Genomic DNA, 25534 nt, shown 5'->3' on the forward strand with positions numbered 1-25534 from the left:
GATGGTTGTGGAGTGTGGTGCGACAGCAGAGAGTGAATCATGAGATGCTGCTGCTGCTGCTGAAGGTGGGAGTGTGGAGGTCCTTGCCAGACCACTGCGGTGCAACAACCCTCAAAGCAACATCCAGCCAGGCAGAAGGAAGCACATGACACAGCCCAGAGGGCACAAACACACACACACACACACACACTTCTGCATGCTCCCAGTCAGAAATGGATCTGGGAAGATAAAATGTAAATTTATGAGGGTATGAGAGAGGGAAAGTTGGCGGGAGAGAGATAAGCAATGAGGATACATGGATGTGCGTGATAGAGATAGAGAGAGAGAGAGAGGGAGAGATGACAAATGATCCAGACTGAGATAAACAGATAGATAGGTACACTCATCATAAAAAATAAAAAATATATAGTTGCACAAATGATTGCACCCAGAAGGATATAACCAACTCCTTGACATCTCAGAACAAGGTTGTAGAGGTTCCAAGTGGTGTCCTGGAATAATACACTCAAATAAGCTTGAATATACTGTACTATGATCGGGAGATCGCTGTTTCGAATCCCGTTCATGTAGCTTGCTTTCATTAGCTGCCGGAGCCCCGAGAGAGCACAGCTGGCCTTGCTCTCTCTGGGTGTGTAGATAGCACTCTCTTCCCACATCACTCCAAAGGGTGATGTCGCTCAGCACAAGGCATCCGTGAGCTGTTGTATCGAAAACCGTGTCGCTGCGCTTTCCTCCGAGTGCAATGCTGCATCAGCAGCAGTTCAAAAAGAGGCGGTGGTTGACTTCACATGTATCGGAGGAGGCATGTGCTAGTCCTCACCCTCTTGGTGTTGGGGCATTACATGTGATAGAGGGAGTCCTAATGAGTGGGTTGGATAATTGTCCTTGGAAATTGGCAGCAGTATGTGGGTGAGCATTGTCCTGCTGAAATAGCCCTCTTTAACAGCCACTCTATAACATTATGTTGGGCTGTCAGAGTGATAGTAATAAAGGCCAAACATGATCTGGAATTATATAAAATTGCAGGGCTCCCCACCGAGTTTCATTTCTGTCTGTTTATTCCTTCTGGATGCAACTATTTTTTGGTGATGCATATAGAAGATAGAGAGATACGAGAGGGGTAGAAATGGAGAACAAGGCAGAAAGAAATATAAGGAGAAAAAAGGAGGCTGACAGAGAGAGATGGGTAGATAATATGCAAGAGATAGGGACAACAAGAGGAAAAGAGAGGGACAGAGACAGAGAGGAGGAGAAGGGAGAGAGAGAGAGAGCAGACGCTGAAAGCGAGATGCAGAAAAGAGCAGAGCGATTGTGAAGGAGGGACAGAGAGGGAGAGATTTTATGAGAGGCAGTGGGGTGTAAGAGAGATGGATGAGATTTAGAAGAGGGATGGGGGATCATGGGAGAAGGAGACGAAGAGAGAGAGAGAGATAGAGGCGAGGATTTTTTTTTAGAGGGAGGCTTGGAAAGAAGGTTTAGAAGAGACAGAGAGAGAGAAAGAGGGAGAGAAAGAGAGCTAGGGAGAGGGAGAGAGATTGAGAAAGAGATAGCTGGCCTCCCTGTGTTGAGCAGGGATGTAGTGTGAATTATGTATGCTGATGAATAATTGATCTCGCTCTGTAGTGCAAAGCTCAAAGGAGCCATGGCTCAAACTGCACACAGAGCACAGAAAAACTCACATGAAGCGGGCGAGCGAGGCAGGGAGACACAGAGAAACAGAACCAGAGAGAGAGAGAGAGAGAGAGAGAGAGCGCGAGAGACAAACAGATGGATTAATGGACGAGAGGGTGGATTGATGGAGACTTGTTGCTTTGACAACTCAAAGTTTGAATCTGAAAAATTGATTTTAGCAAACAAGTTCAGCCAGTAGCTACTCTGAACATTTTAAAAGCACGAGGCACTCGTACAAAAAAAAAAAAAAAAAAAACCACCACTGAGCAAACAATATGAAGTAGTTAATGGGGATCATTCCGATGCCACAACCACTCAAACATAGTTTTCCATTTAATACATCTCTGACCTGTTTCACCAGAACAACCTGCCACATTTTTTTCCAGCCATTTGCTCTAAAATTAATTTAAGTTTTTGTAAATTCTAAAAACACCTACCTTTACAGGTCCAAGGTTTATGGAACTTAACTTTTGGGTTAACTATTAGGCTAAGCCAAACTATACTCACTTCTACGATATACTGTAACACAAATACTGGCATATATATTATGTCACTGGCATATATATTATGGCATAAATACTATTGTGTATTTCCACAGCACAGGTCTAATACAAGATTATTTTATGTTGTGAAATGTTGATAAGTTGATAAACACAGTCACTACTGTTCCTGCTGCTAAAGCACTTTATGAAAATTTTAGCAACACTTTTGTTATGATGGTTCATTAGGAATGCCTCATATCCTGTTTGCTCACCTAACATTCACCTACCATTCACCAACTGAATATCTATTATATGCAACTGAACTCTAAAGTAAATGTAAATGACTTTCAGTGGAATCTAACCCCACAGCCAATCCTAATGCTAATCTTAACCTAAACCCGGAATCAACCCTAAAACCTCACCCTAAACCTTACATTAAACTTTAACTTAAATCTAACTTTAATCTAAACCCAACACTTAAAGGGTATAGGGTTGGGGTTAGGACTAGGGTTACATTTAATTAAGAATCATTTATATATAACTTTATTTTTAAGAGTTTAACTGCATTTAGTCTACATTTAGTTAAGTGTGGACCATCCAAATAAAGTGTAACCAAGATTTTATTATTATTTTATTTTATTTTCTAATTCCTTATTTCCTTATTTCTAATCAGACAAGAGTACATCCTACCTTTCCATTTCACATTGCAATGTGAGATAACAGTGCTCATCATAATCACAAAAACTGGACATTTTTCAATATCCATTCTTGTGTGTTTTTAGTGCAAATAATAATTAAGGTCCTCACATATGTTCTTATTCCAAGTTCTTCTAAACCGAGGATGCATCAGTTCACGACTCGCAGAGGAAAATAAATGTTAACACTAATAAAATGTTAATTGTGCAAACATGGATTGTAAATCCATTTTTGCAAAATGTTAAAAAGCAGGATCAAGTGAACCGTTTCTATAAAATACAAGAACTTAAAATAAAAATGTATACAACTGTTGATCTGAACAGCGCCTTTTGCCATAGAGTCATCGTCAAATTCATGAAGAATTTGTCAAATCTTATCATCTGATACAAACAACAGTTGTTTATACAGTTAATGTATGTCGTGAGGCTGGTATGCATTATCCTCCTGTGATAGCCTTAGCTAAGCTGGTATACTACACATAATAGTGACTACTATGATTTATTAGGAAGGTGAATTTTAACTTATATTCAATTATATTCAACAGCATTATCATTTCATTGAATTAATAAAATAGCAAATCCATAGCATCTCAACAGGACCTTTCTTCATGTGTTCTTGGGACTTGTTTTTCAAAAATGGTTTTCACAAGAACATAAATACAGTACCATTGCATACCTTTGCATTCTTGGTGTTAAAAAACTTTACTCGTTAGTTTTACACATTCTACAAATTTGTGAGTTTGAGTCAGATCTGCCGAACCAATTACTTTTGTCAACACTATCAATCAATTTCTTATGCGGTTCTGTAGCTATGAGGAGACCCTGCAGCATGTTGTGACTTTCTGAAGAGATAAAACAATAAAAAAAACAATGCAAAATATGAGACATATATCTAACAGCTCTAAATATCAGCTAAATAGAGTGCATTCATTGCATTATTGGTATTGAAAAACTCCCATTGCCTAGCTCTGAGTATGTATCTTTGCTTGGTAAAAGCTCGGTAAAGCTAGAAGTTCCTGGGTGGGAAAAGTTCAATCGGATGCTTGTTTTACTGCTAGATTGATTGTGCGTTCTATCGGCAGTGACTCAGTGCTGAGTGATGTGCCCGGAGTACTCACTGTCTGTGTATAGACCGCATTTATAGACTGCAATATCTATCAAACCGTCGTCTGTCTAACCCCACGCTGAGACCCGGAAACAAGTTATACTGATTCTGCAGCGGAGGAACATTCCTCCAACTGAAGAATGAGAGAGGGAGAGGTAGAGCGAGAGAGATAAAACAAGAAAAAAAAAAAAAAGCACAAAGGGGTGATATAGATAAGGAAGGAGACAATAAGGGAAGAGGAGGAGGAGATGGAAAGTTGGACAGACAATAAAAAAGTGAAGAGCAGCAAAGGGCTGGAGCAAATAAAGTAATAACTTAAAACACATCGATCCTACAAAAACAACTCCTCCACTTTAAAATCCTCTCGGGCTTTAGAGCTCGTTCACACTTGGCCTAAATGTATTTGTACCCGTTTTGCAAATAGTGTACTTTCTGTACTTTTTTTTTCTTCTTTTGATGCCAACACTAAAACACATCCTCAAGCTGGATCTCTGTGGGTCTTGTTATGTACTACAGCAACTCATTTTTACAAGTTTACTTTAAAAGGAAATATTACTTTTTAGGTAAAAGGTGAATATACCTTTATGGATATTTTCTGAAAACATTTAATGGTGCCACCGAATCATAACAATCCAAATTATTATTTGAATGCTCAAAAGATTATTTGTAGAGATGAAGCAATCATTGTCAATTTGCTGGATGATGCATTGTCTTTTCCAGGCATTACATGGTAATGCATCATCAGGCAAGGCTTCTGTAACGTTGCATGCATTGTCACCCAAGTAAAAATCCTAAAAAAAAAAGACTTTTCTTTTTAGGAATCAACCACTTAGTTGATCAAACTTGATTGAACTTTGTCCACCAGGTGAGAAAATCTGTGAATTCCTGCTTGAAACTGAACTGTTTAGATCAGTGTTATTAGCAATGTTTGCTAGTGCTGCTAATACACACTGTACTAGGTAAAGTGATGAACTCTCAAGAGGGAAATCTGGTTAGTGGTGTTAAAAGACTTTACTCACATTCCCCCAAGAGCCCCGTTAGTTTTACACATTCTACAAATATGTGAGTTTGAATATGATCTGCCAAACCAACGACTTTTATCTTTACTGACTTATGGGATTCTTGTGGCTGTGTAAAGAGATAAAAGAATTTGCAAAATATGTATGAGACATACATCTGACCAGCTCTGTCAGCTACAATATTGGCTGATCACATATTAGGATTAGGGCAATTGATCCTTCAATCTTTAGCTATTCTCCTGGTAAAAAAAAATAATAATAAAAACTTGCAGTGTGTACAAAAAAAAATAATGCACAAACTGGCCTGTGTTAAGCCTCACTTGCAAGATAGCACCTCCCAACATGAAGTTTAAAGTGGTTAACAAAGTGGTTAAATAAAAAAAAGTAAATGCCATAAACTATGTAAGAAATGCACAGTCATTTTCTGTTATTTAGAAACAAAACAAAACAAAACAAAAGCATAAGTGGGTTTCAGAAGTACATTCCCCATTGCTTTTGTAATCAATGTGTTTCACGGAAATGCTCTGAAATTATATGGTAGTCAAGATTAGGTGGAAATAAACAATTCCTTTAACTCTGTATTTAAAGCTGGATCAGATCTGACCAATTTGAAACATTTCTTAAACTCTGATTAATCTACAGAAAGAAATAAGTGATAACTTCATCATCGCTGCCCTCAGCCCTAATGAAGTGGGGGCACCATCTCTGATGAGTCAAAGATTCCCGGGGCAAAAAGCAAACAGATAGCTCCACCTTTTGGCTAAGCACTGTAATCGCCCCATTTGCCCTTAATGAGCGTGAGCGAGCAGCTATTCAGTCACGCTCCAGAGATACTGACTGAGAGAAAAACATGAAACAAAGATCAAGAGGAAGGCTTAGCAGGTATGAATAAATAACTCCATAAATAAATAACAGACACACCCAGTGTGCAGCATGGGAAGCAGGCTAATGAAATAATTGCTAACTATGATAAGATAATTGCGCATGTTGTGATGCTGATGGCAAATCAGTGAAGCTCACATGTCAGTGTGGTGATGAACATTTTTTTTTTATTATTATTTTTTATTCTGCTACAATGTTGCTAATCAAGTTCCTACTTACAGAAAGGCAGAGGAGATCAGGAAAAAACACTACATTCTTTGAACTCACTATATGAACATCTGCCATCTGCTACTTTTTTACAGGAGAAAATGTATTACAAATGCAGTGGAAATTATACGTTTTCTATTCTAACATTTTCTGACAAGGTTCTGCCCCATTTATAGCGCCTTTCTACCAAAATAACTATAAGCTACAGTGCTAGTTCTAGCAGGAAACCCCTGTGCTCATCACTCATCTCATATCTTAACCAATCACCAGCTTCCACCTGTTTAAAAAACCTCCCCTTACATGCCCTTCTCTGCTTGCAGGCGCCGTTTAATACTTTTCTACTTTTCATGCATTGTTGGTGTTAAAAGACTTTACTCGTTAGTTTTACACATTCTACAAATATGTGAGCTTGAGTCAGATCTAAACCAATTACTTTACAATTACTTTATCAACACTTATCATTTTCTCTTTGTTTTACTTTAATGCTGTTCTGTAGCTGTGAGTAAGATCCTGCAGCATCTTGTGACTTTGTGAAAAGATAATATAATATTATGAAAAATATGAGGCATACATCTGACCAGCTATTTTATTCTAGACGTGAGCTACACAGTTCTGCCCCATTGATTTTCAGCACTTTTCCACCAAAAGAACTATGAGCTTCAGCGTTAGTTCTAGCAGAAAACTTCAGTGTTCGTCACTCGTCTCGTATCTCAACCAATCACCAGCTTCCACCTGTGTTTATAAAGACTCTGCTTGCAGGAGCTGTTTCATTTCCCTTCCTTCATCGCCACCTCCTCTAATTTGGTCCTGCCGGCTGCCCGGGGGTTGGCTCCGCCCCTGCCTTCTACATAAGGTAGGATCTGTGAGGGTCCAGATGCTGCATTCCTGGGCTGATGACGGGGCCTACGCCAAAGACGAACTTTACATAAATTATGATCTAATCCATTGTTAATACTATCAAAATTAAAGCTGTAATTATTGCACGCTTGCCTCTGGAGTCTTCCTGGTAGAACTTTGGTTCTTGAACCAGTTCCAAAAAAGAACTCTGGTTCTTGTAATAGTTCTATTTTGGCTTATTAGAACTGTGGTGCTTTTGAGCAAACCAGCCTGCGTTTCCACCAGTTTTAGTGAAACCGTCAAAACGACACACCAAACAGAGTCATCAACAGAGAGCTTTGCACAGTGTCATCACAGTTTGAGCTGAAGAATCAAGTATTCTTCGGTTTCTGCTGCGAACAAGCATTCCTGAATCTGGAACCTACTTTTGTTGATGGAAACGTGGCGAACGGTTGGAAAAGTGCTATGAGAGTACTGTAGGTGAATGTGTGGTGTCCACATATTAAAAAATATATAACATATAATAGTAACAAATAAATACATCAATGAATAAAACAAATCTGTTTGGCACCCACTATCAGGTCAGCCAGTGTTCACCCTTACTTACAAGATAACACCTTACAATTTATACAGGTAAGAACTTTCCCAAGCTGTACTCAAGCTGATGTTCTGATCATTACAAATGTACACACTACTATCCTAGAACTTTTGCCATGTCTTGCTGTGTAAATTACTTTAGCTTTGTTTTAGCCTTAAACTGTGTGCTACTGTTTTTTTTTTATCACTATTTAAAAAAAAAGCTCTATGCTTCCCTTTTTGTTGAATGTACTTTTTTTCAGACTTTAGACTTTGTCCATTGCCACACAGTCTAATTATACTTTGGGTACACGTAAACATAACAGCGATTGGAAATGGAGGAGCTACTGAGCGTGATGTCACATGACTGAAAAAGTCTAAAAACTCACTGGTCCTCCTGTTTTTTCAATTGCAGTCCGGATGCAAGAGTTTTATCACTGACTAAAAGTGTGATTTTTTTTTTTTTTTTTTTTTACAGACGTCGCCCTGAGAAATTAATCCCATCCAGATAGGGCTTAAGGTACATACAGGCAAAACATGCTAAACATGCTGCCATTATTAGATTGTGTTCATTGCACATTAAAGCAAGGAGTAAGCAATTATGTTTCTAACCTCATTAAACCACCAAAGGTCACAAAATTGCATTTCTCACTTCGATGATTTAAGAATGGCATTGCCTCTTTGCAATGTTTACCAAGAAGATGCTAAATAATCAATAGTCAATAGGACGTAACAAAAAAAAAAAAACATGTGCACAGTGCACAGTGGTTAAACGAGAGCTGCTTTGAAAAAAAAAGGGGTTAAATTGTGGAGTAGAATCCTTTAAACGGCCGTATGCTCTCTTTAACACTCTATCTACATAATCTAGGTCTCCCAATGTGTCAGGAGGTGAGAACGACTTTATCTCTCTCAAATAATTGCATGAGATTTCATTTAACGGAAGCCCCTCAGCTCTGAATTGAATTTCTTCATTAAAAAGCGCCAAGTGAGTTTCATTTAGTGCTGCTTGGCACGAGAATGGGAGAAGGGCCCGTCATAATGAGAGGCCAGCACACAAGACGTATCTTCACACGCATTGTGAAGAGATGGCAGAGTTTCTTTAGACGATCACAGACAGATTAATTCAGCATTTAAACTGGGCTGTTGGATGCTGCTGTTTCCAAAGATATTATACTGCAATGTATTTAGTGTAGAATAAGGGTGAGCTATATCATACTGTACAAAATAATATTGTCACATTATAATTAATACATACAAACATTTCTGTCTTGAAAACAGTTAATTTTGTATTTGTTTTGGTTGAATTTGGTTTTATTTTTTTTATATAATATTGTATTTTGTTTATGATTGCAGTTTATATGTATGTAGGCCTGCCACGATCATTTAACAAGCTATTGACTTATCACACAATAAATGGATCTAATAGCAATAATGTTGTCTGACATCGAAATGGTCTATTGTGTTTACTTGCGTGTTTTTTTTTTTTTTTTTTTTTTTTTACATATATATGAACTTAAATGAACAATATTTTAGGCTATTGTAAATTAGCCACAGCCCAAATAGACTGCAAAACAGTATATGCAAAAAAAACTAATCATATTCCCACATTATTATTAATTAAAAAGTATATTGTTTTTAAAATTCTCTAATTATATTAGTAGGCTATTATATTATTATTTATTGGCATCAAATGCTTTTTAAATGACAATACTATAGTTTATTATAATTATTTATGGGAACATCTGGAACTAAAATTATGATTTTATATAAAAACCAACAATGTCTTGGTAAGTTACTATTGTTTATAAAAAATAAAACAAACATTCAAAGATGTTATTACTTTTACTGAATGTTTGAAACTGTTACACTAAAATAAAAATAAAAACACAATTGAATAGAAAATATAATTGAAGTAGTATATTCATACATTTTATATGTATATTTTTTTCTCAGTGTTTTAACATATTGGCAGGAATACCATTATTATTTAAATTTCCTGAAATTATTATTATTATTTTTATTATTATTATTATTATTATTATTATTATTATTATTATTATTATTATTATTATTATATATAAAACTGAGCAACCTATTTGGAACTGCAATACAGAATATGCATTTAAAAATAAAAATAAAAAAATAATAGCAGTAAATGGTGTAATGGTCAATGTGTCTTTGGTGATTTAAAAAACGAATTTATGGTCAAGCACTTACTGGTGACTCTGGTGACTCAGCAAGTGTTTGGATAATAAATAGACAGAAAGCAACTTGAGACAGAAAGGCCACAGGCAGAGGAGCAGAGGAGCAGACTGTAATAGCGCTTTCCTCATTCTGAAGCTCACGCTTGAACAAATCTGAATAATAATCCCTCTCCAAACTAAATAAACTGGGCCATAATTGCTTTTACCAATTAATTAAATTCAGTCTGAATGTGAGCCAAAGATAGGGTCTGCGTTCTTTAAGAGTGAAACTAAGCTAATTCGGGCCTAGCCTCAGCTTTTTTTATGAGCCCGGCCAATCACCCCAGTTTTCTGATCTTAACCTTCTTCTTCTTCTATGCAATAACATGCTGCTTTCAACTGAATTATAAATAGGCCGCACTGAAGGTCAGAGTAAATCACTCGCACATTTGTTCATCCAAACTGAAAGAACAGAGAGAAAGTATGCGAGAGAGAGAAAGATCGAAAGAGAAATAACTAGTTATTTAAGGTATATATTAGGGGTGGGCGATATAAATAAAAATAAACTCACGATTTTTCAGGGTATTTTTGCGATAACGATATACTTGGCGATATAGGAAAACTAAAATAATTCATTAATTTCAGGAATATAGTATAATCATAATCATAATGAGAATCATAATGTGGCAAAATAAATAATATAGCATAAAATAATATAATGCAGCAAATAATATTGCAGAATATTTAGTGCATGCATATAAACTGCAAACTAAAACAATTAAACAATAAATAAACCTAAAGCTTCACAGTAAATAATAGACTACTTTTAAGACAGAACAGCCCTATTATCACAATATGGATTTTTAATATCATGATATTTCTGTGTCACGATATATTGTATACGATATAATATTGCCCACCCCTAGTAGATATTGAGTGACATGGCTATAACTGTTTAAACACATTGACCCACAGTACTTTCTGCAGCTCTGTATATTTCTGTATATTTCTCCTTTTTCAGCTTTCTGAGAAAATGACAAATATCCCTGCAGTGAAAAAAAATTTCACTAATTTTAGCATTCCATCAATTCCATTAGTGTGCTGCTAATCCAAGATCTTCAATGAAAGACCTTTTCAAAACGGTGTTTTTTTTTATAGGAAGACATTTCACCAATTGATCTGTCAGTTCTCAACCCCGCAAATTCACTTCACCAAGAGAACCTTTAACCTTTAATCCATTTATATCCAATAGAGCACCTATATAATTTAGCTCCGTCTCAGTCTATACTGTATATATATTGTACATCTTTAGGTCAAAAATAGCTCTAAAAGGCCTCTACTACATTAACTTGTTTTATAATTGTCTGTCAACTGCCCCAAACTGAAAACTGACTGAAAACTTGCCATTTATTTCACTTAAAAATCTTAGCCCAGTTTTTCAGTCTTTGACAGTTTTTTAGTTGATTGCTGAAAAAAAAAAAAAAAAAGGTCAGAGGCAAATCAGGGATCATTCAGCACTCACGCAATTGTGTAGTGTAAACTCCTGAAAGACGCTCGCTGAGCTATCGCTGACTGATCACTGACCAGTTGGAGGTGCCCGGCAAATATTTGGCATGCTAAATACCTGACCCAGTCAGTGACTGGGAGTCAGGAGCAGCGGTTACTTATAGCCAATGGGATTACAGAAAGATCAGTAAATTACTGTTACTTGAGTGAGTCCTCTATAAATGGGAGTGAATGGAGCTAAAAGCTACAATTTTAAATAAAAATAGTGACTGAATATTAAATTCCTATAGCCAGTGGCCATTGTGTTCATGGATCTGATTGATGATTTTTTTTTTTTCAAACAAGGCCTGATAGTGGGTGACACATTTATGGTACATTCCATTTCTGAAGTTAGCAAATATATTGCTATTCTTCAATCCACAGTGTCGCTTGTATACCTGGAATATATAAAGGCATAAGAAGGCATTATTACCCATAGTGCACAGCGTGCAAAGTGTGGTACTGATCATGATCACCAACATCTAGCTTAAAGTGTCAGTGGAAACAGATTCATATTCTATACTGAGGCCCCACAGGCATATCATATCAACAGTGCATTGCTCTAAAGCTTCCAAGGAACATGTTAAAGGCATATCAGTCAAGTTTAATCAGTGTTTTTTTCTAGAGTTTTAAAAAGTTCGTCCAACTTGACAGCTGTAGCTACAATTGCCATGTAACTTCAAGAAAAAAAAAATCTTTTAACCAACATTTTGATCAAAATTTAACCTAAAAAGGCCTGTGCACTGTCAGCCTTTGCTGTGTGACTATAATAATCCAGTCCTGATTATAAGATCCCCCAAGTCAGTACATAAACTGTGTATTTTCTGAGAGTATTTTCTGCTTATATTCTACGTCTTAAGATCACCCTGAAACCACACGCTATACAACACTGATCCACTGAGCGGAGTGGGAAACTAAAAATACATCAAACGCTAATCACGACAGCCGATATATCATCAAAGCGGAGGCTGTGGATATCAATACCACTGCGGAATATCAAATGAGACAGATAAATTGAGTTAGCTCATTTGCATAAATATGGAATTAGCATACGGAACGACCTGCACAGGCGATGATCATCCTAAAACAAATGGTAATCCATAAATGCCTCGCAAGCAGGAACATTTGCATCATCTACTCAGTGTCTAAAGGCACCGAAGACTCAAGCTGGCCCCGGGGTCACATACATCAAACTTTACGAGAACGAGTGCTGATCCAGGCTCAGGCTTCATTTTCATATCCACTGCAATATGATTATGCGGATGAAAACGCTGACCCTAATTCAGCAAAATTGCTCTCTGAAATTCCTAACGCGGACCATCCAATTAGTTTATATATAAACAAACTGGACAGTGAAATTTGTCATTGTTTTGCCTCAGCACTCCCGGACGCTCATGTAAATAGCCTGCTGAAATAGTTCATTTAACCTCAAAGTCATCATTTCATTGCAAATCTAATGCGCTGCCCAAATGTGTTCTTTTATATCAAACAACTTTGTTTGTCTGGGAACACCACTCATTCAAGCCTTTTACAAAGGACTTTCAGTAACGCAACATTTTTTAAGCATTGTACTTTAAAGGAGACATATTATACCTCTTTTTCCACAAGTTATACAAGGTCTATGGGCTGTACAAAACATGCAAACTTTTATGCAAAAGCTGTTGCTAGCAATGCCATGTTTAAGCTTAGCATTTACCAAATGTTAGTGTTAGCTTGGGCTAAATGGCAAAACACTAACAACTGCAAGTTCAACTGCAATAAAAGCACAAAACTCACCATTTAAACATCTTACATGACCCTCATCTGCTGACTTGCAACAGACAGTCGGTACAGATTCCTCCCTCCGACGAAGTCTGCTTGCTAATCTTTCTGAATACTGTCTATGCTTTTCAACCAAAATGCCTGAAATGGAATTTATTTAACTAATCCAGTGTGTTGGGCTCTAGTAGGGCTTGATGGGTGACGAGTCAGAGTGGATGCATGTTTTTTTATTGTGATGTCAAACGGCTTATAGAAGCATAAGATTCCATGATTCCTGATACCAAACACTTTTTAACTGATTTTCAGAGTAAGTTTTGCATAGCATGTCCTCTTTAAAATATCAGCTTCAAAATCACATTAATACTTTACTGACTGTCATAGGAAGAGTACTGTCTCTATCTAGTACAGATTTACACATGTCGAGAAATGTGTAAAACTGTGTAACTCAAGTCATATCTGAGTAAAATCCTGTTATTAATATTAAGTTTTAGCCCTTAGAATCCTTCTCCTTCAGTGATGGATTTATTTCTTGAAAAGTTGCTTGAAAAATAAAAGTGCAGTCGATATGTGTGTGCTTTATTTTTGGTGGCATAAAGCGATAAATCCAAACAAATACCAATTCTAGCGCAATATTGCTTTAAACACCTGTTTTTTTTTTTTTTTTTTTTTTTTTTTTAAGACTGACCTATCCAATAGTTTTCACTTATCCAATTTGTGTGTTTACTCAATCTACTATTATAACAATTACAACATTTACAAAAACAAGCAATAATGCAGTAAAACAGTCTAGCTAATGAGTTAATTACAGAAACATGTTTGGTTCCAGATTTACCCACAAGGGCAGCAGTCATCACATGAACGTGTTCAATTTGTTCAATTCCATGATTAAATCAGCACACCTGATTTAACGTAATGGAGTGATTAGTCAGAGCAGGTATTGGATAATAAATACAGTGCTGTTTTTGGAAATGGTTAAACAAAACACACTGGCATACATGCAATGCTGTTTCTTTTATTCATTTATATTTTACTGTTAATATTTTGCAATTGAATTATTGTTCAACAAAATTGCTTTTAAAATGTTTCAGTTTTCAGCACACACACAGCACATATACATTCTGTGACATATAAAACAGGACATAGTTTTTCTCCCAGATCTATTGCCAGTGGCCTCCCACTAGCCTGAAATCCACTGCATTAAGCTTCCAGTGCCAAAAAGGCAAAATTCAAGCACATACATAATTCTACAAGTGGACGATATGGTAAAAATATTACATCCTATTATTCAAAGGTTTCTTTTTTTTTTACAACACTTCCCTTGGAAGCATCATTGTATTGAAAACTGCTTTTAAAATACTCTATATTAAACTTACAGTGATTCATCTGCTACACTTCCTCAAGTTAAACTGGACTATTTACCCTCTTTGTAATAAAATGTACATAACAAAATTTTATCATGTTAGATAATATACTTTTCTGAACATATCAGTGTACCTTAAACCTTCAGGATATGTTCAGCAATGTATAATATGTGTTTCGATTAGGGGTGGGCGATATGGCCCAAAAATAATATCATGATACTTCATAGTATTTTCACAATAACAATACTCTTGGTGATTTGATTAAACATTGAATTAAAAAATTATTTCAAGACTACACTAATGCAACAAAATGAAAATTGTATTTTATAATTGCATATACGTTATCATATGGCAGATTTCTTACTGAGATATTAAAAAATTACAATCATTTTATCAGATTTGTAACAGAAGTCAATGATCCAAAATGTCATCATACTAATATTGCACTCCAAATATCTCCATATATCCAGGATTAAAGTAAAATAAATGATACTGAACAGATATAATCTGTGTCTAGTAAATATAAAATGGGAAATTAGAACAGTGTGGCACGATATTGCAGGGTATAATATTGTTCATGATATTCAAAAATGTTGACAATATTATTGGGTTCAATACGATATGTCACACCCATAGTTACAATAACAACATTTATAGATATTTAATATAGAATTAAATATCCATACAGTCCATCTCTGTGTACAGTATTTCCTCCGCTTCACATTGTTTAACTGTCAGTAATGCAATGTCATTGAACAGCTCTACACGCTTGGAGGAGAGCACTAACTGCTGACTCTGCTATGAAAGATAACAGATGCCTGATGGGTAGGGTCATCTTACCCACCCAGATGGAGCAATATATATATATATATATATATATATATATATATATATATATATATATATATATATATATATATATATATATATATATATATATATATAATGTATATAATAATATATACGACTATTGCATCCCCAGGATAATTTGTTGATTGACCCTGTCAGACCTGTTTTATGTCTGTAATGCATTTAAAAACTACATTCAGTAAATAAAAAAAAAATAAAAAAAAAAATATATATATATATTATTTGTATTTTTGATGTTCATTGCAGTGGAATCATTGTTTAACATTTTTCTTTTATTTAATAAAATATTTGTATTATTTATTAATTTAATAATTTTTATAACTTTTTTTTTTATCCACAAATCATTCCTAACCAGTAAAAACGAAATAAATAAATATATAACTCATAACATAATGCTGGGAAGTGTCTACTCTGCCCTTTTGACTGGGACGCTGCTATGCTTTACTACACTGTAAACATTCTCTTTTCTAATGCAGTGGGCAGAGCTAAGCTGCTGTTTGATTGGCTGATGAACAGATTTGATTGACAAACAATAGATCTCAAAGTGCAAGAACACACAAGAAAGTAGAAAACACATAATGTCCATTACAATGGACACAGGGTCTGAAAGGGTTAACGAAGTTTCGAGAGGTCTATTACTCTATTACACTACAGACTGCAGTGCAGGCAATTATATACCAGTAAATGTATAAAACAAATGTGTAAAATAACAAACAAAAACTGCAATATTTCCTATCTATCCAACTTGCTTAATTCTAGTCTGTTCTTACAGTACCTCAACCTCATTCTGTGCATTTTAGCTGTGATAAGATGCATTGTTTTACAGAGGTTTGAGTGTGGGCTGTTGCAATAATAACTGATTACTGGACAGTGGACAGTAGATCAGTATTTGTGTCATGCTCGAGCAATTATTTCCCACAGTTTGTGCAGCATTTTCTCATGCATTACTCTTTACGCTTTCCCCATGTGGAGAAAGACTAATTAAACGTGTTTTTCTTTCAGTGTGTGCAGTGCAGCTTCAGAGCTTTTTTCTTTTTTTTTTTTTTTTTTTTTTTGGGGGGGGGGGGTCTGTGTTTGTGTGTGTTTGTGTGTTTATGTGTCTTTGTTGTGAGTGGTGGGGGGGGGGGGGGGGGGGCGGGTACTGTACCTGCTTGATGCTGAGGCTCACCTGGGCAGGTGGCAGTGTTGTTGCAGAGGCGCGTCTCTCTCAGCGGGCCGCTGCACAGCGTCCCGTACGGAGAGGACACACAGGAACGGGTACGCACCTGCCAGCCCTGCCCACACGTGAGTGAACACACACTCCACTGAGACCACTCCTCCGCTGCTGGGTCACCTGCATCAGACAGCGAGAGAGAAAGAGAGAGAGAGAAAAAAGGAAAGAAAGAAAGAGAGAGACTGAAAATCAACAGCACATACCCATGGAAAATTTCATCAGTCCTTCACACTAGTTGAACACATTAATATTAATGAATCAATATTTCACACATTACTGTATATCTATATATAACTCTGTAAATAAAAAAATAAAATAATAATAATAATAATAATAATAATAATAATAATAATAATAAGAGACCACTTAAAATGATGACTTTTTTTGATTTTAGCAAATTGAAGACCTCTGGAATAAAATCAAGAGGAATATGGATGATCGAAAGCCATCCAAACAAGCTAAACTTCTTGAATTTTTGCACCAGCAGTGGCATAAAGTTATCCAAAAGCAGTGTGTAAGACTGGTGGAGGAGAACATGCCAAGATGCATTAAAAAATGTTGGTATGGGTACTGGACTGGCCTGCCTATACTGTAGTTCTGACTTTACCCTAACATAGAATGTGTGGAGAATTTGGAAACAAAAATTTGATACATTTAACTTTGTACTGTTGCAGTTTTTTTTTCTGTTTCTTTTTTCAGTGTTTTTGTCTCATTGGCATTTGCTACATATTTGTAGTACAGTATATAGGACTATTTAATCAAGTTTAATCTCTAGAGACCCTGCTTCCTTATATGGGGACATTACATTTCTGTTTCTCTGCACCAAGATACTTTATTTTTTGAACCTTTGACCTCACATGGAGACACTGCCCTAAACATCTAGTGGTCACATGACACAACATTACAACATTGGTTGATTGAAAACAAGGTGGCGAGAATCCCAGTTTAAATGTTTCTACAGTCAGTCTGGACAAAAACATGAGTCACTTAAAAAGTCTCATTTATATATATATATATATATATATATATATTTATATATATATATATATATATATATATATATATATATATATAGTTTTAGTACCTCTAATTAGTTTTTGTATATATATATATATATATATTTTTTTTTTTTTATATACTTGTTAGGTCCTACTAACCCCAAATTTGCTAGTAGAAATAAAAAATGCCCACCATGCAAAAGCTTGAGTCTTGAGAGGTTCTATACTTTAGCAATGTCTGAAAATGCTTGGCTAATGTTAAGACAGAACACCACACATTTTTAACTCTTTCCTACCAGAAGAGTTCAAGGTTGAGGTTTGGCGCGCGGTTAAAATATCATACATGCCACTACTTTTGGAGTGCATACCTTCAATAATACAGAACAGCTTTATATAACATTCCATGTGAGCTCTGTGTGACGTAGCACTGTGCAGCAAAGTGATGGGAACGGGCAAGCGAACAGGTGCACTGCAGAATAAGCCCAGACAAACAGAAGCCTCCACTGAGCTTATAGTGTGTGAAAAAGTTCAGTTTTTGTTTGCTGATAAGGTCAATAATTAGCATTTCTGCCTGGTGGGTGTCTCACACCCGCACAGGATTTTTCAAAGATTCATGAAGTGTACGTGCAATCAAACCAGAATGCCAAGTGCCAGTGTCAGTCCTGCTTGTTTTTGCGGCTCAGGGTAAGGGGAGGAGCAGCGAGACGTTAAGTAGAGTAGGCAGCTCACAAAAAGGCCCAGATGCCCAGGGCTCAAGACTCTTCTTTTTTGCGTATGTATGAGGCCTGTAGCAGTTGAACACGGTGTCCTGGGACGCCCTCCGCACCACCAGCCGGCCGTTTCTAGGCTCAGCCCAGCCCTGACAGGCCTAGATACGGCCGGCTGGTGGAGGTGGGGGGGTCTTTTTGTTGTGTGAGCAAGCTCCGTCCGTCCTTGCGTGGAGGCAACATCACTGAGCGAATGGGTAAATCAAATTAATTGCACGTCTCATAATCACATTACATCTTCATTTGCATGAGGTTGAGTCAAGGCTTAGTCTCCTCTGTGGGGACTGGAGGACAGAAAGGGGCTGCTGGGGCTTTTTAAATGGCAGAGGTATTCCCACCAATAGAAACCAGGATCCAGGATCATGGAAATCGTGGAGAAAGTGTGGAGATCGTGCTTACCAGTTTGAGCCTGGAACACTCCTGGCCCGTCGGCTGATCTGGGCCTCTGGGTTTTCACCTTCTGTTCATCGTCGTCGGGATCTGAACAGATGCAGAAAACAAACAAATTTAAAACAAAATGTCATTACATTACTATGCTGACAAAAACTAACATAGAGCATAGCCTAAAAAAGCTACATTAGTATATAGCATTTGCTTCTGGGCCTGTGTAAAGTCTAGACACAGCAAACATGTTGTAGCCAGTTGAGAGTCTTATACAACGCTTTTGGATAAAAGATTATTTTTTATTCTTCTTTGAAAAAGCTTGCAGACGTGAGAGATTTGGCTTTAGGTCAGGCAACCCTGAGGTCCATGGTAAAACCTTTAGCCCTTTAGCTTGCGCCTCTAAAGTCATCACTCTTTTATCTTCTGGTGCTTTTTTATTTGATTTATTTATTCATTTATTTATTTTAATATAGCTGGTGTAATATCTGGTGTAATCTAAAACTGGTATTAGCTGATCTTTCCTGGCGCTCACTATGAAGTCAAGCTAATTCAGGTCTGACACCTCAGTAAACATGAGGTGCACCTTTCCTTTCACTTTTAAAACTATATAATATAAAAAAAAATAATATAAAAAAGAACAATATGCACTATAATTGCTTATAATTTTGGAGGGGGGGGGGGGGGGACTGTAATTCACTTTGTTTTCTAATCATATTTCCATTCTCAGCTGTTTAGGCCAAAATGATGAGTTTCTTTAATTTAAGCTAAATTGCTTGACTTTTTGAACCAGGAGTGGCAGAAAGTTATCCAAAAGCAGTGTGTAAGACTGGTGGAGGAGAACATGCCAATTGTTTATTATGTTTATTGTTTATTACGTGATTAAAAAACAGGGTTATTTCAAAAGATATTGATTTCTAAACTCTCAAACATCATGAATATGATCTTGTTTTCTTTGTATTATTTGAAATCTAAAAGCTCTGCATCTTTTTTTTGTTATTTCAGCCATTTCTAATTTTCTGCAAATAAATGCTCTAAATGACAATATTTTTATGTGGAATTAGGGAGAAATGTTGTCCGTAGTTTTTAGAATTAAACAACAGCAAAATCAGACTGATGTGGTCTCTTATTTTTTCCAGAGCTGTAGGTCTGGGACTGTAGACACATATACCCATTCTATTCACGTGCACATGCTTTATATACCGAATATCTAATCAGGAGCAGCTTAATGACGGACTTCGTTCCTGATGAAGTGAAATTAGATTATAAATGCTTTAGTTCAAATAGTCTTTGTTCGGCTAAGCCTGTTGACCAGGAGCTCATGGAGGATGAAGGAAAATCATAGGCTGGAATGGTTTTTAATGGAACAGAACTTAATTCCCTGATTAATCTTAATTGCTCATTGGGAGTCTTTAACAGGATAAGAGGTTGGTATGAAATGCCACTGGTGCACCGCAAAGCCAGACACAGCGGAGGTGGGCAGACACAGCGGGAGCGGCCACCCATACGAATGTGCCTCTTTATAGCTCGCTCTAAAGTTCACCATTAAATGGAGAATAATTGTCTCTGTAGCTGTGAGTCAGGAGAGCACATGCAAGTCATGTTTCATCTGTGCACCCTGGAATTCCTTTCTTTAACATACAGTTCAGGACACACACTTGAAAAGGGCACTCAGGACAATTTTGAAAAATGCTAAAAATGGGAAGGGGTAGTTTGGGTGGGGCACTGGGTGATGTATGGGTTTAGAGTAAGCAGGAGGGAGAGCTGATTATCTCAGCAGCAGTGTGCCTCTGATAGCGGTGAGACGCAGATGATTGGACGTAAGCAGGGGAGACGATATTATTGATTGACTGATCAGCATATTGTGAAGTGTCTGCGTACCAAAGTACACGGACACATCATCCTCATCTATAGCACAGTTGAACCTGTGAGGGTGCTGCAGAGGTGGAATTGACCAAAACAAAAGCATTTTTTAAAGGTTAGGAAATGTTAATAAAAAATAAGCCTCAATGGTATGTTTCATTAATTAAAAAAAAAACACATTTCAGCTATTAATGGAGAAAAATATGGTTTAGTGTTTAGTGGCTTTTTAAGGCCAAACCTTTTAGACACCTTAAAGGGTAACTGTTGTAGACAACTTTTTTTCATCATATTGTAGAATGTACTGAAGCCATTAGTACACTTTTAGGCCCTGTACACATGTATCCATACATACATACAGCTCTGGAAAACAATAAGAGACCACTTCAGTTTCTTTGATTTTGCTATTTATAGGTATATGTTAGAGAAAAATAAATAATAAACAAAATATTGTTATTTAGAACATTTATTTGCTGAAAATAAGAAATGACTGAAATAAGAAAAAAAGATGCAGAGCTTTCAGACCTCAAATAATGCAAAGAAAACAAGTTCATAAGTAAAAGTTTTAAGAGTTCAGAAATCAGTATTTAGTGGAATAACCCTGGTTTTCAAGCAACTTGGAATGTTCTCCTCCACCAGTCTTACACACTGCTTTTAGATACTTATATGAGAGCTCTGTAACTGCACCACATAACTTTGGTGGACTTGTATGAGACCTCTTGCAAGAGCTTCTTGCTACTGCTACTTGCTGTTTGAGTCATATACGAGCCCAGGAGCAAAAAATACAAATTCTCGTGTAGTGTTTTATTAAGTTAACAACAATACAGGGATTCTAATTAGAACAGAACAGTTGTTTACGTACATAGAGCTTTAAGGCACAGTAACAAAATTGACTTGCTTCATTCTAATGTTAAAGAGAGGTTAGAAAATGGTCACGTAAAAAAATAAAATATGAACTGCAATGCAAATGAAATGCAAATTAATAAAACACAAATTTGTATTATTTGTATTACAGGGGCAGAAAACTAAGGACCTTCAGAAGAGGCCTTCAAAATTCGCTGGACTTCTGCTTTTGCTCTAAGTGCACAAACCTGCAAGGCTACTAACAAATTAGACGTACATGACGGAACAGAGGATTCCCTGTCAAAGGGGGAGAATTTGAAAAGGAGAGGAAAACAAAAGACGACAAAAAGGAACCTCCGGGGCACTTTCTAAATTACCACTCAAGACGTGCACTCCAAAGTTAATGGATGTTTAGAATAATTCACAATCACGAAACATCCCCAACAGGAACATAAAATCTTCTTTTATTCAACATGATTTATATTTCAGCGTGCCCACAACCCTGCAGCTAAATTCATCTTAGTCAAATCCACCAGGAACCACAAACCCATTCTAACACCAGTCTAGCGCTCAAATCTGTTCTTGTCTTTAGCATTCAGATTCCCTTTCACCGCTGACAGCAGCAGGCCAGACTGCATCACAATAATGATGGAATCCTAACAGAAGGTATTTACTGTTGGTTCTAGGTGTAATTGATTCTGTCTGGCGGCGTTCACGAACAGTCCACCCCAACTTAAACCTAATTATTCACAAAAACCTTCGAGCCTTTCAGAAATACGTGACCTTGATTGAGCTCTCGTTCATGACAGTAACAGGGAGAGGGTGGAGAAAGCTGCCAAAACATCCGGGCACATCTCAACACTTGGGCTGCTAACTCCAGAGAGTTCCCCCCACGTCGACTCTGTCAAGCAGGCTTGATTAGCAGCGCCCCCCGTGGGGCTGACGCTAATACGCTTATGATAGCTCAGACACGCACCCGGGCGATCACGCTAATTTACGTTGTCACGGGAGCCACAATAACGCTGTCAGGGAAGTCAAGGTTTGTTTCATCTCCTTTTCTGCCTCTTTTACGCCCCGCTCTCCTCCCTCCATTCGTTCGTCGCCGCGTTCCTTTTGTTCATATTGTTCATATGGGCCTTCACCTCAGTCCTAGATCAACTGGGAGGACAAAAAAACAAACAAAAAAAAAAAACGACAGAGCAAAGCAAAGAAATAAAATAAAGAAAGTGCATATTTTATCTTTACATCAGACACAGGGTCTGAGGGTCAGTTCAGGAGGACAGAGCGTAAAGCTGCCTTATCACTCCCAGTGATAGATTCTGTGCTTTCACTCGCTCTGATATTACTAAGAGCACTGCCCTAGTCCCTCCATCATTATGTCTCACCCAATGCATTTTTTACACTGTTCTCACTTTGGGTCAAAAGAAACAAAATAAAAGCTATGACTGTGCTGTTCAGTGCTGCTGATGTAGAACACAACCAAACTTGTGCTACCAGTAAAGCATAACATAGTAACACTTTACTAGGAAGTTCCTTTATAGATGCTTCGTAGATGCTTAATTAACATTCAACTAACTTTCAACTAAGTGTCCAATAATTGCAACTGAATTCATAGCTGAATGTAAATAATTCTCGATTGAATGTGACGCTTTACCTAACCCTATCTCTATATCAAAACTTTACTTTTAAGAGAAAGGTTTAAGATTAGTTTTAAATTTCAGGTTAGTGTTAAGGTCATAACTACAATTAAAATTAAGTTTTTGGGTTGTTTCAAGGTTGGGAGTAAGGTTAAAATTAAGTTTTAGAGTTTATTCAAGGTTGGAATTAAGGTTTAGATTAGGATTTAGGGTTGAGTCAAAGTTGTGATTAAATTTTAAATTAGGGATTACAGTTGATTCAATGTTGGGATTAAGGTTAAGATTAGAGTTTAGGGGTGATTCAAGGTTGAAATTAAGGTTAAAATTAGGTTTAGGGTTGATTCAAGGTTGGGGTTAAGGTTAAGATTAGAGTTTAGGGTTGATTTAAGGTTGAGATTAAGGTTAAAATTAGGGTTAGATGTAGGGTTAAATTTCACTGAGAATCACTTATATTAAGATGAGATTTTAGCTGAATTTTATAAACATTCAGATAAATGTTAGTTGATTGTTGGTTGAATGTTAGGTGAGCATCTATTAAGCCCATAACATTTCTGTTCTAGTTTCCTTTCTTTTTATTAAAGATTAAAAATGTGGTAGGATCGTATTTTCATATTTAAGATAAAATTGGTCAACAACAACCAAAACTAGCTGTCGATAACCAGTTATCCTTTTTTGGCTAATACTGTAAACCTGACACAGATGCAGGTTTATCCTCTACAACTTTCAGAGAATTCGATCATTTCACTTCAGGAAGACCACCCACATGCTTATTCAGTCTCTTGTCATCTCAAGACTCCACTACTGCAGCTCACTCCTGGCTGATCAGTCTCTGCATGCTGTCAGGCCCCTGCAACTGATCCAGAATGCAGCATCTCGATTCATCTTCAACCTTCTGAAGTTCAGCAGCGTCCCTCTCTTGCTATAAACCCTACTTACTGGGATCCTGTAGCAGCCTGCATTAGGTTTAAAACCCTGATGCTTGCCTACAAAGCCAAAAATGCTCTGTTTGATGGCACTGGTCAAAACCAATCTGCACCAAGAGCCCTTCACGCTTCAAGTATGGCTCGCCCTGACCCACCATCTCTCAGGAGCTGTGCAATACAATCATCCAGGTTATTCTCAGGAATATTCACTCTCCCCTGAGTGTCAGAGCAGCAGAATCACTTGCTATCTTTCTTTTTCTCTACGCTTTAGAGCTGCTGAGAACATAGAGATATCAAAACTGCAAACTCAGTCTTCATCTGCTCATTTATTCATCATTAAAGCAAAGAAACAAAGAATTACAGCTGAAGAGAATTGGCAGGCAAAAAGAGAGCAAGAGAGCCCTCCCTCTTGTATCCACTATTAAAGAAGATTGCATCAAAATCACAGATGCATAAAGTACTAGACACCCAGACTTGAATAAAAGTAGAATAAAAGTGCTCTATTAAAAAAAAGTGGATTTGGTAAAAGTTGAAAGGTTCTTAAAGCTTCAGTCTTGAGTAACATACTAAAGTATTTAGTAGTAGTGTATTCTAAAACTTACTACTCAAGTACTGAAAGTAAAAGTACACTATTTTGTTATTATGTAATGTAGTTATTACAGAAAGCAGTGGTGAACAGCTTTATTAAACCGACAGTGACAGTGCAGAGCATCTACCGCTCTGGCACTGATAATGTGTAATTGGAATGATTCCTAAAATGTGTATCATTGTTTTATAATGTTTTTAATACACAATATTATGCAACACATAAAAATGTATTGGAGTAAAAAGTATTAAACTCATTTAAAATATGTATTGAGGTAAAAGTGGCAGTAGAAGAATAAAATAATACTACAGTAAAGTACAGATACAGCATTTTAGTACTTAAGTAAGGTAGTCAAGTATTTATAAATTGTTACTATATGTCTGATAACAATACACAATTATTTAAGAGTTTAAGTATTTTACCACATGTTCCTAAGTCCCCTAAACCCCTATATGGACGGACTGTTGCTTTTAAGTAATTTTATTTACTGAAAGTGTCTTTTTCCACAGGCAGATCATTAAGTTTTTTCAACCATTATTTCTAAATGAAAACTAAACAATCTTATACTTCTTGAATTAAACAAAATAAACTTTCAATAGAATTAAACACTTTAAAAGCAAACTTATAAAATAAACAAACGTAAAATAATACAATTCTTCTTCCAATCCTTTTCTCTGCCATAGAGTCATAGAAGGTTAGAGCATGATTCATCTCTTTCTCAAACATCTTTAATATGGCATTTTAAATGACATACTCAATGTACAGTATGTATATTAATAAGCGTACATCTACCTTTAGAAATCATGTTTTGGAATGAATGCGGCTTTTATAAGAGCTGATTTCTTTTTAGTTACTTTTTTTTTTCTGAAACTAAATCTAAAACATGCCTCAGTGTTATTTACAGTTCCCAAAACCTGAATGCCCATCAGCAACACATCCAAATGTATCAATTTAGAATAGTGGTCCAATTAGAAAAAAAGCTTTACAAATGACGTAGCTGTCTCACCTCAGCCTGTGTCTGCCTTTTGTTTTTTTTTTTTTTGTTTTTTTTTGGTTGTATGTGCTCCTGTCTTCTGTTCTCTTATCTTGTGTCCATAGCTATAAGCTCTTTAAACACATGGTCTTGTTTTGT

The 25534-nt window shown here is 36.6% G+C and overlaps 1 protein-coding gene across 10 annotated transcripts in view; it reads right to left on the minus strand.

The window, feature by feature from the left end:
- The window catches only part of adgrb2 (adhesion G protein-coupled receptor B2), a 522385-nt gene that overhangs the window by 251187 nt on the left and 245664 nt on the right, over nt 1-25534 (minus strand). For all 10 annotated transcript variants that reach the window (XM_049475339.1, XM_022683130.2, XM_049475336.1 and 7 more), the window contains exons 3-4: nt 18572-18652; nt 16342-16527 (exon numbers count right to left, since the gene is read on the minus strand). In XM_049475339.1, the coding sequence (XP_049331296.1) occupies nt 16342-16527; nt 18572-18652 (267 nt within the window). The remainder of the gene's footprint in view (nt 1-16341; nt 16528-18571; nt 18653-25534) is intronic.

This window comes from Astyanax mexicanus, chromosome 3 (genome assembly GCF_023375975.1).
Source record: "Astyanax mexicanus isolate ESR-SI-001 chromosome 3, AstMex3_surface, whole genome shotgun sequence".
Taxonomy (NCBI): domain Eukaryota; kingdom Metazoa; phylum Chordata; class Actinopteri; order Characiformes; family Acestrorhamphidae; genus Astyanax; species Astyanax mexicanus.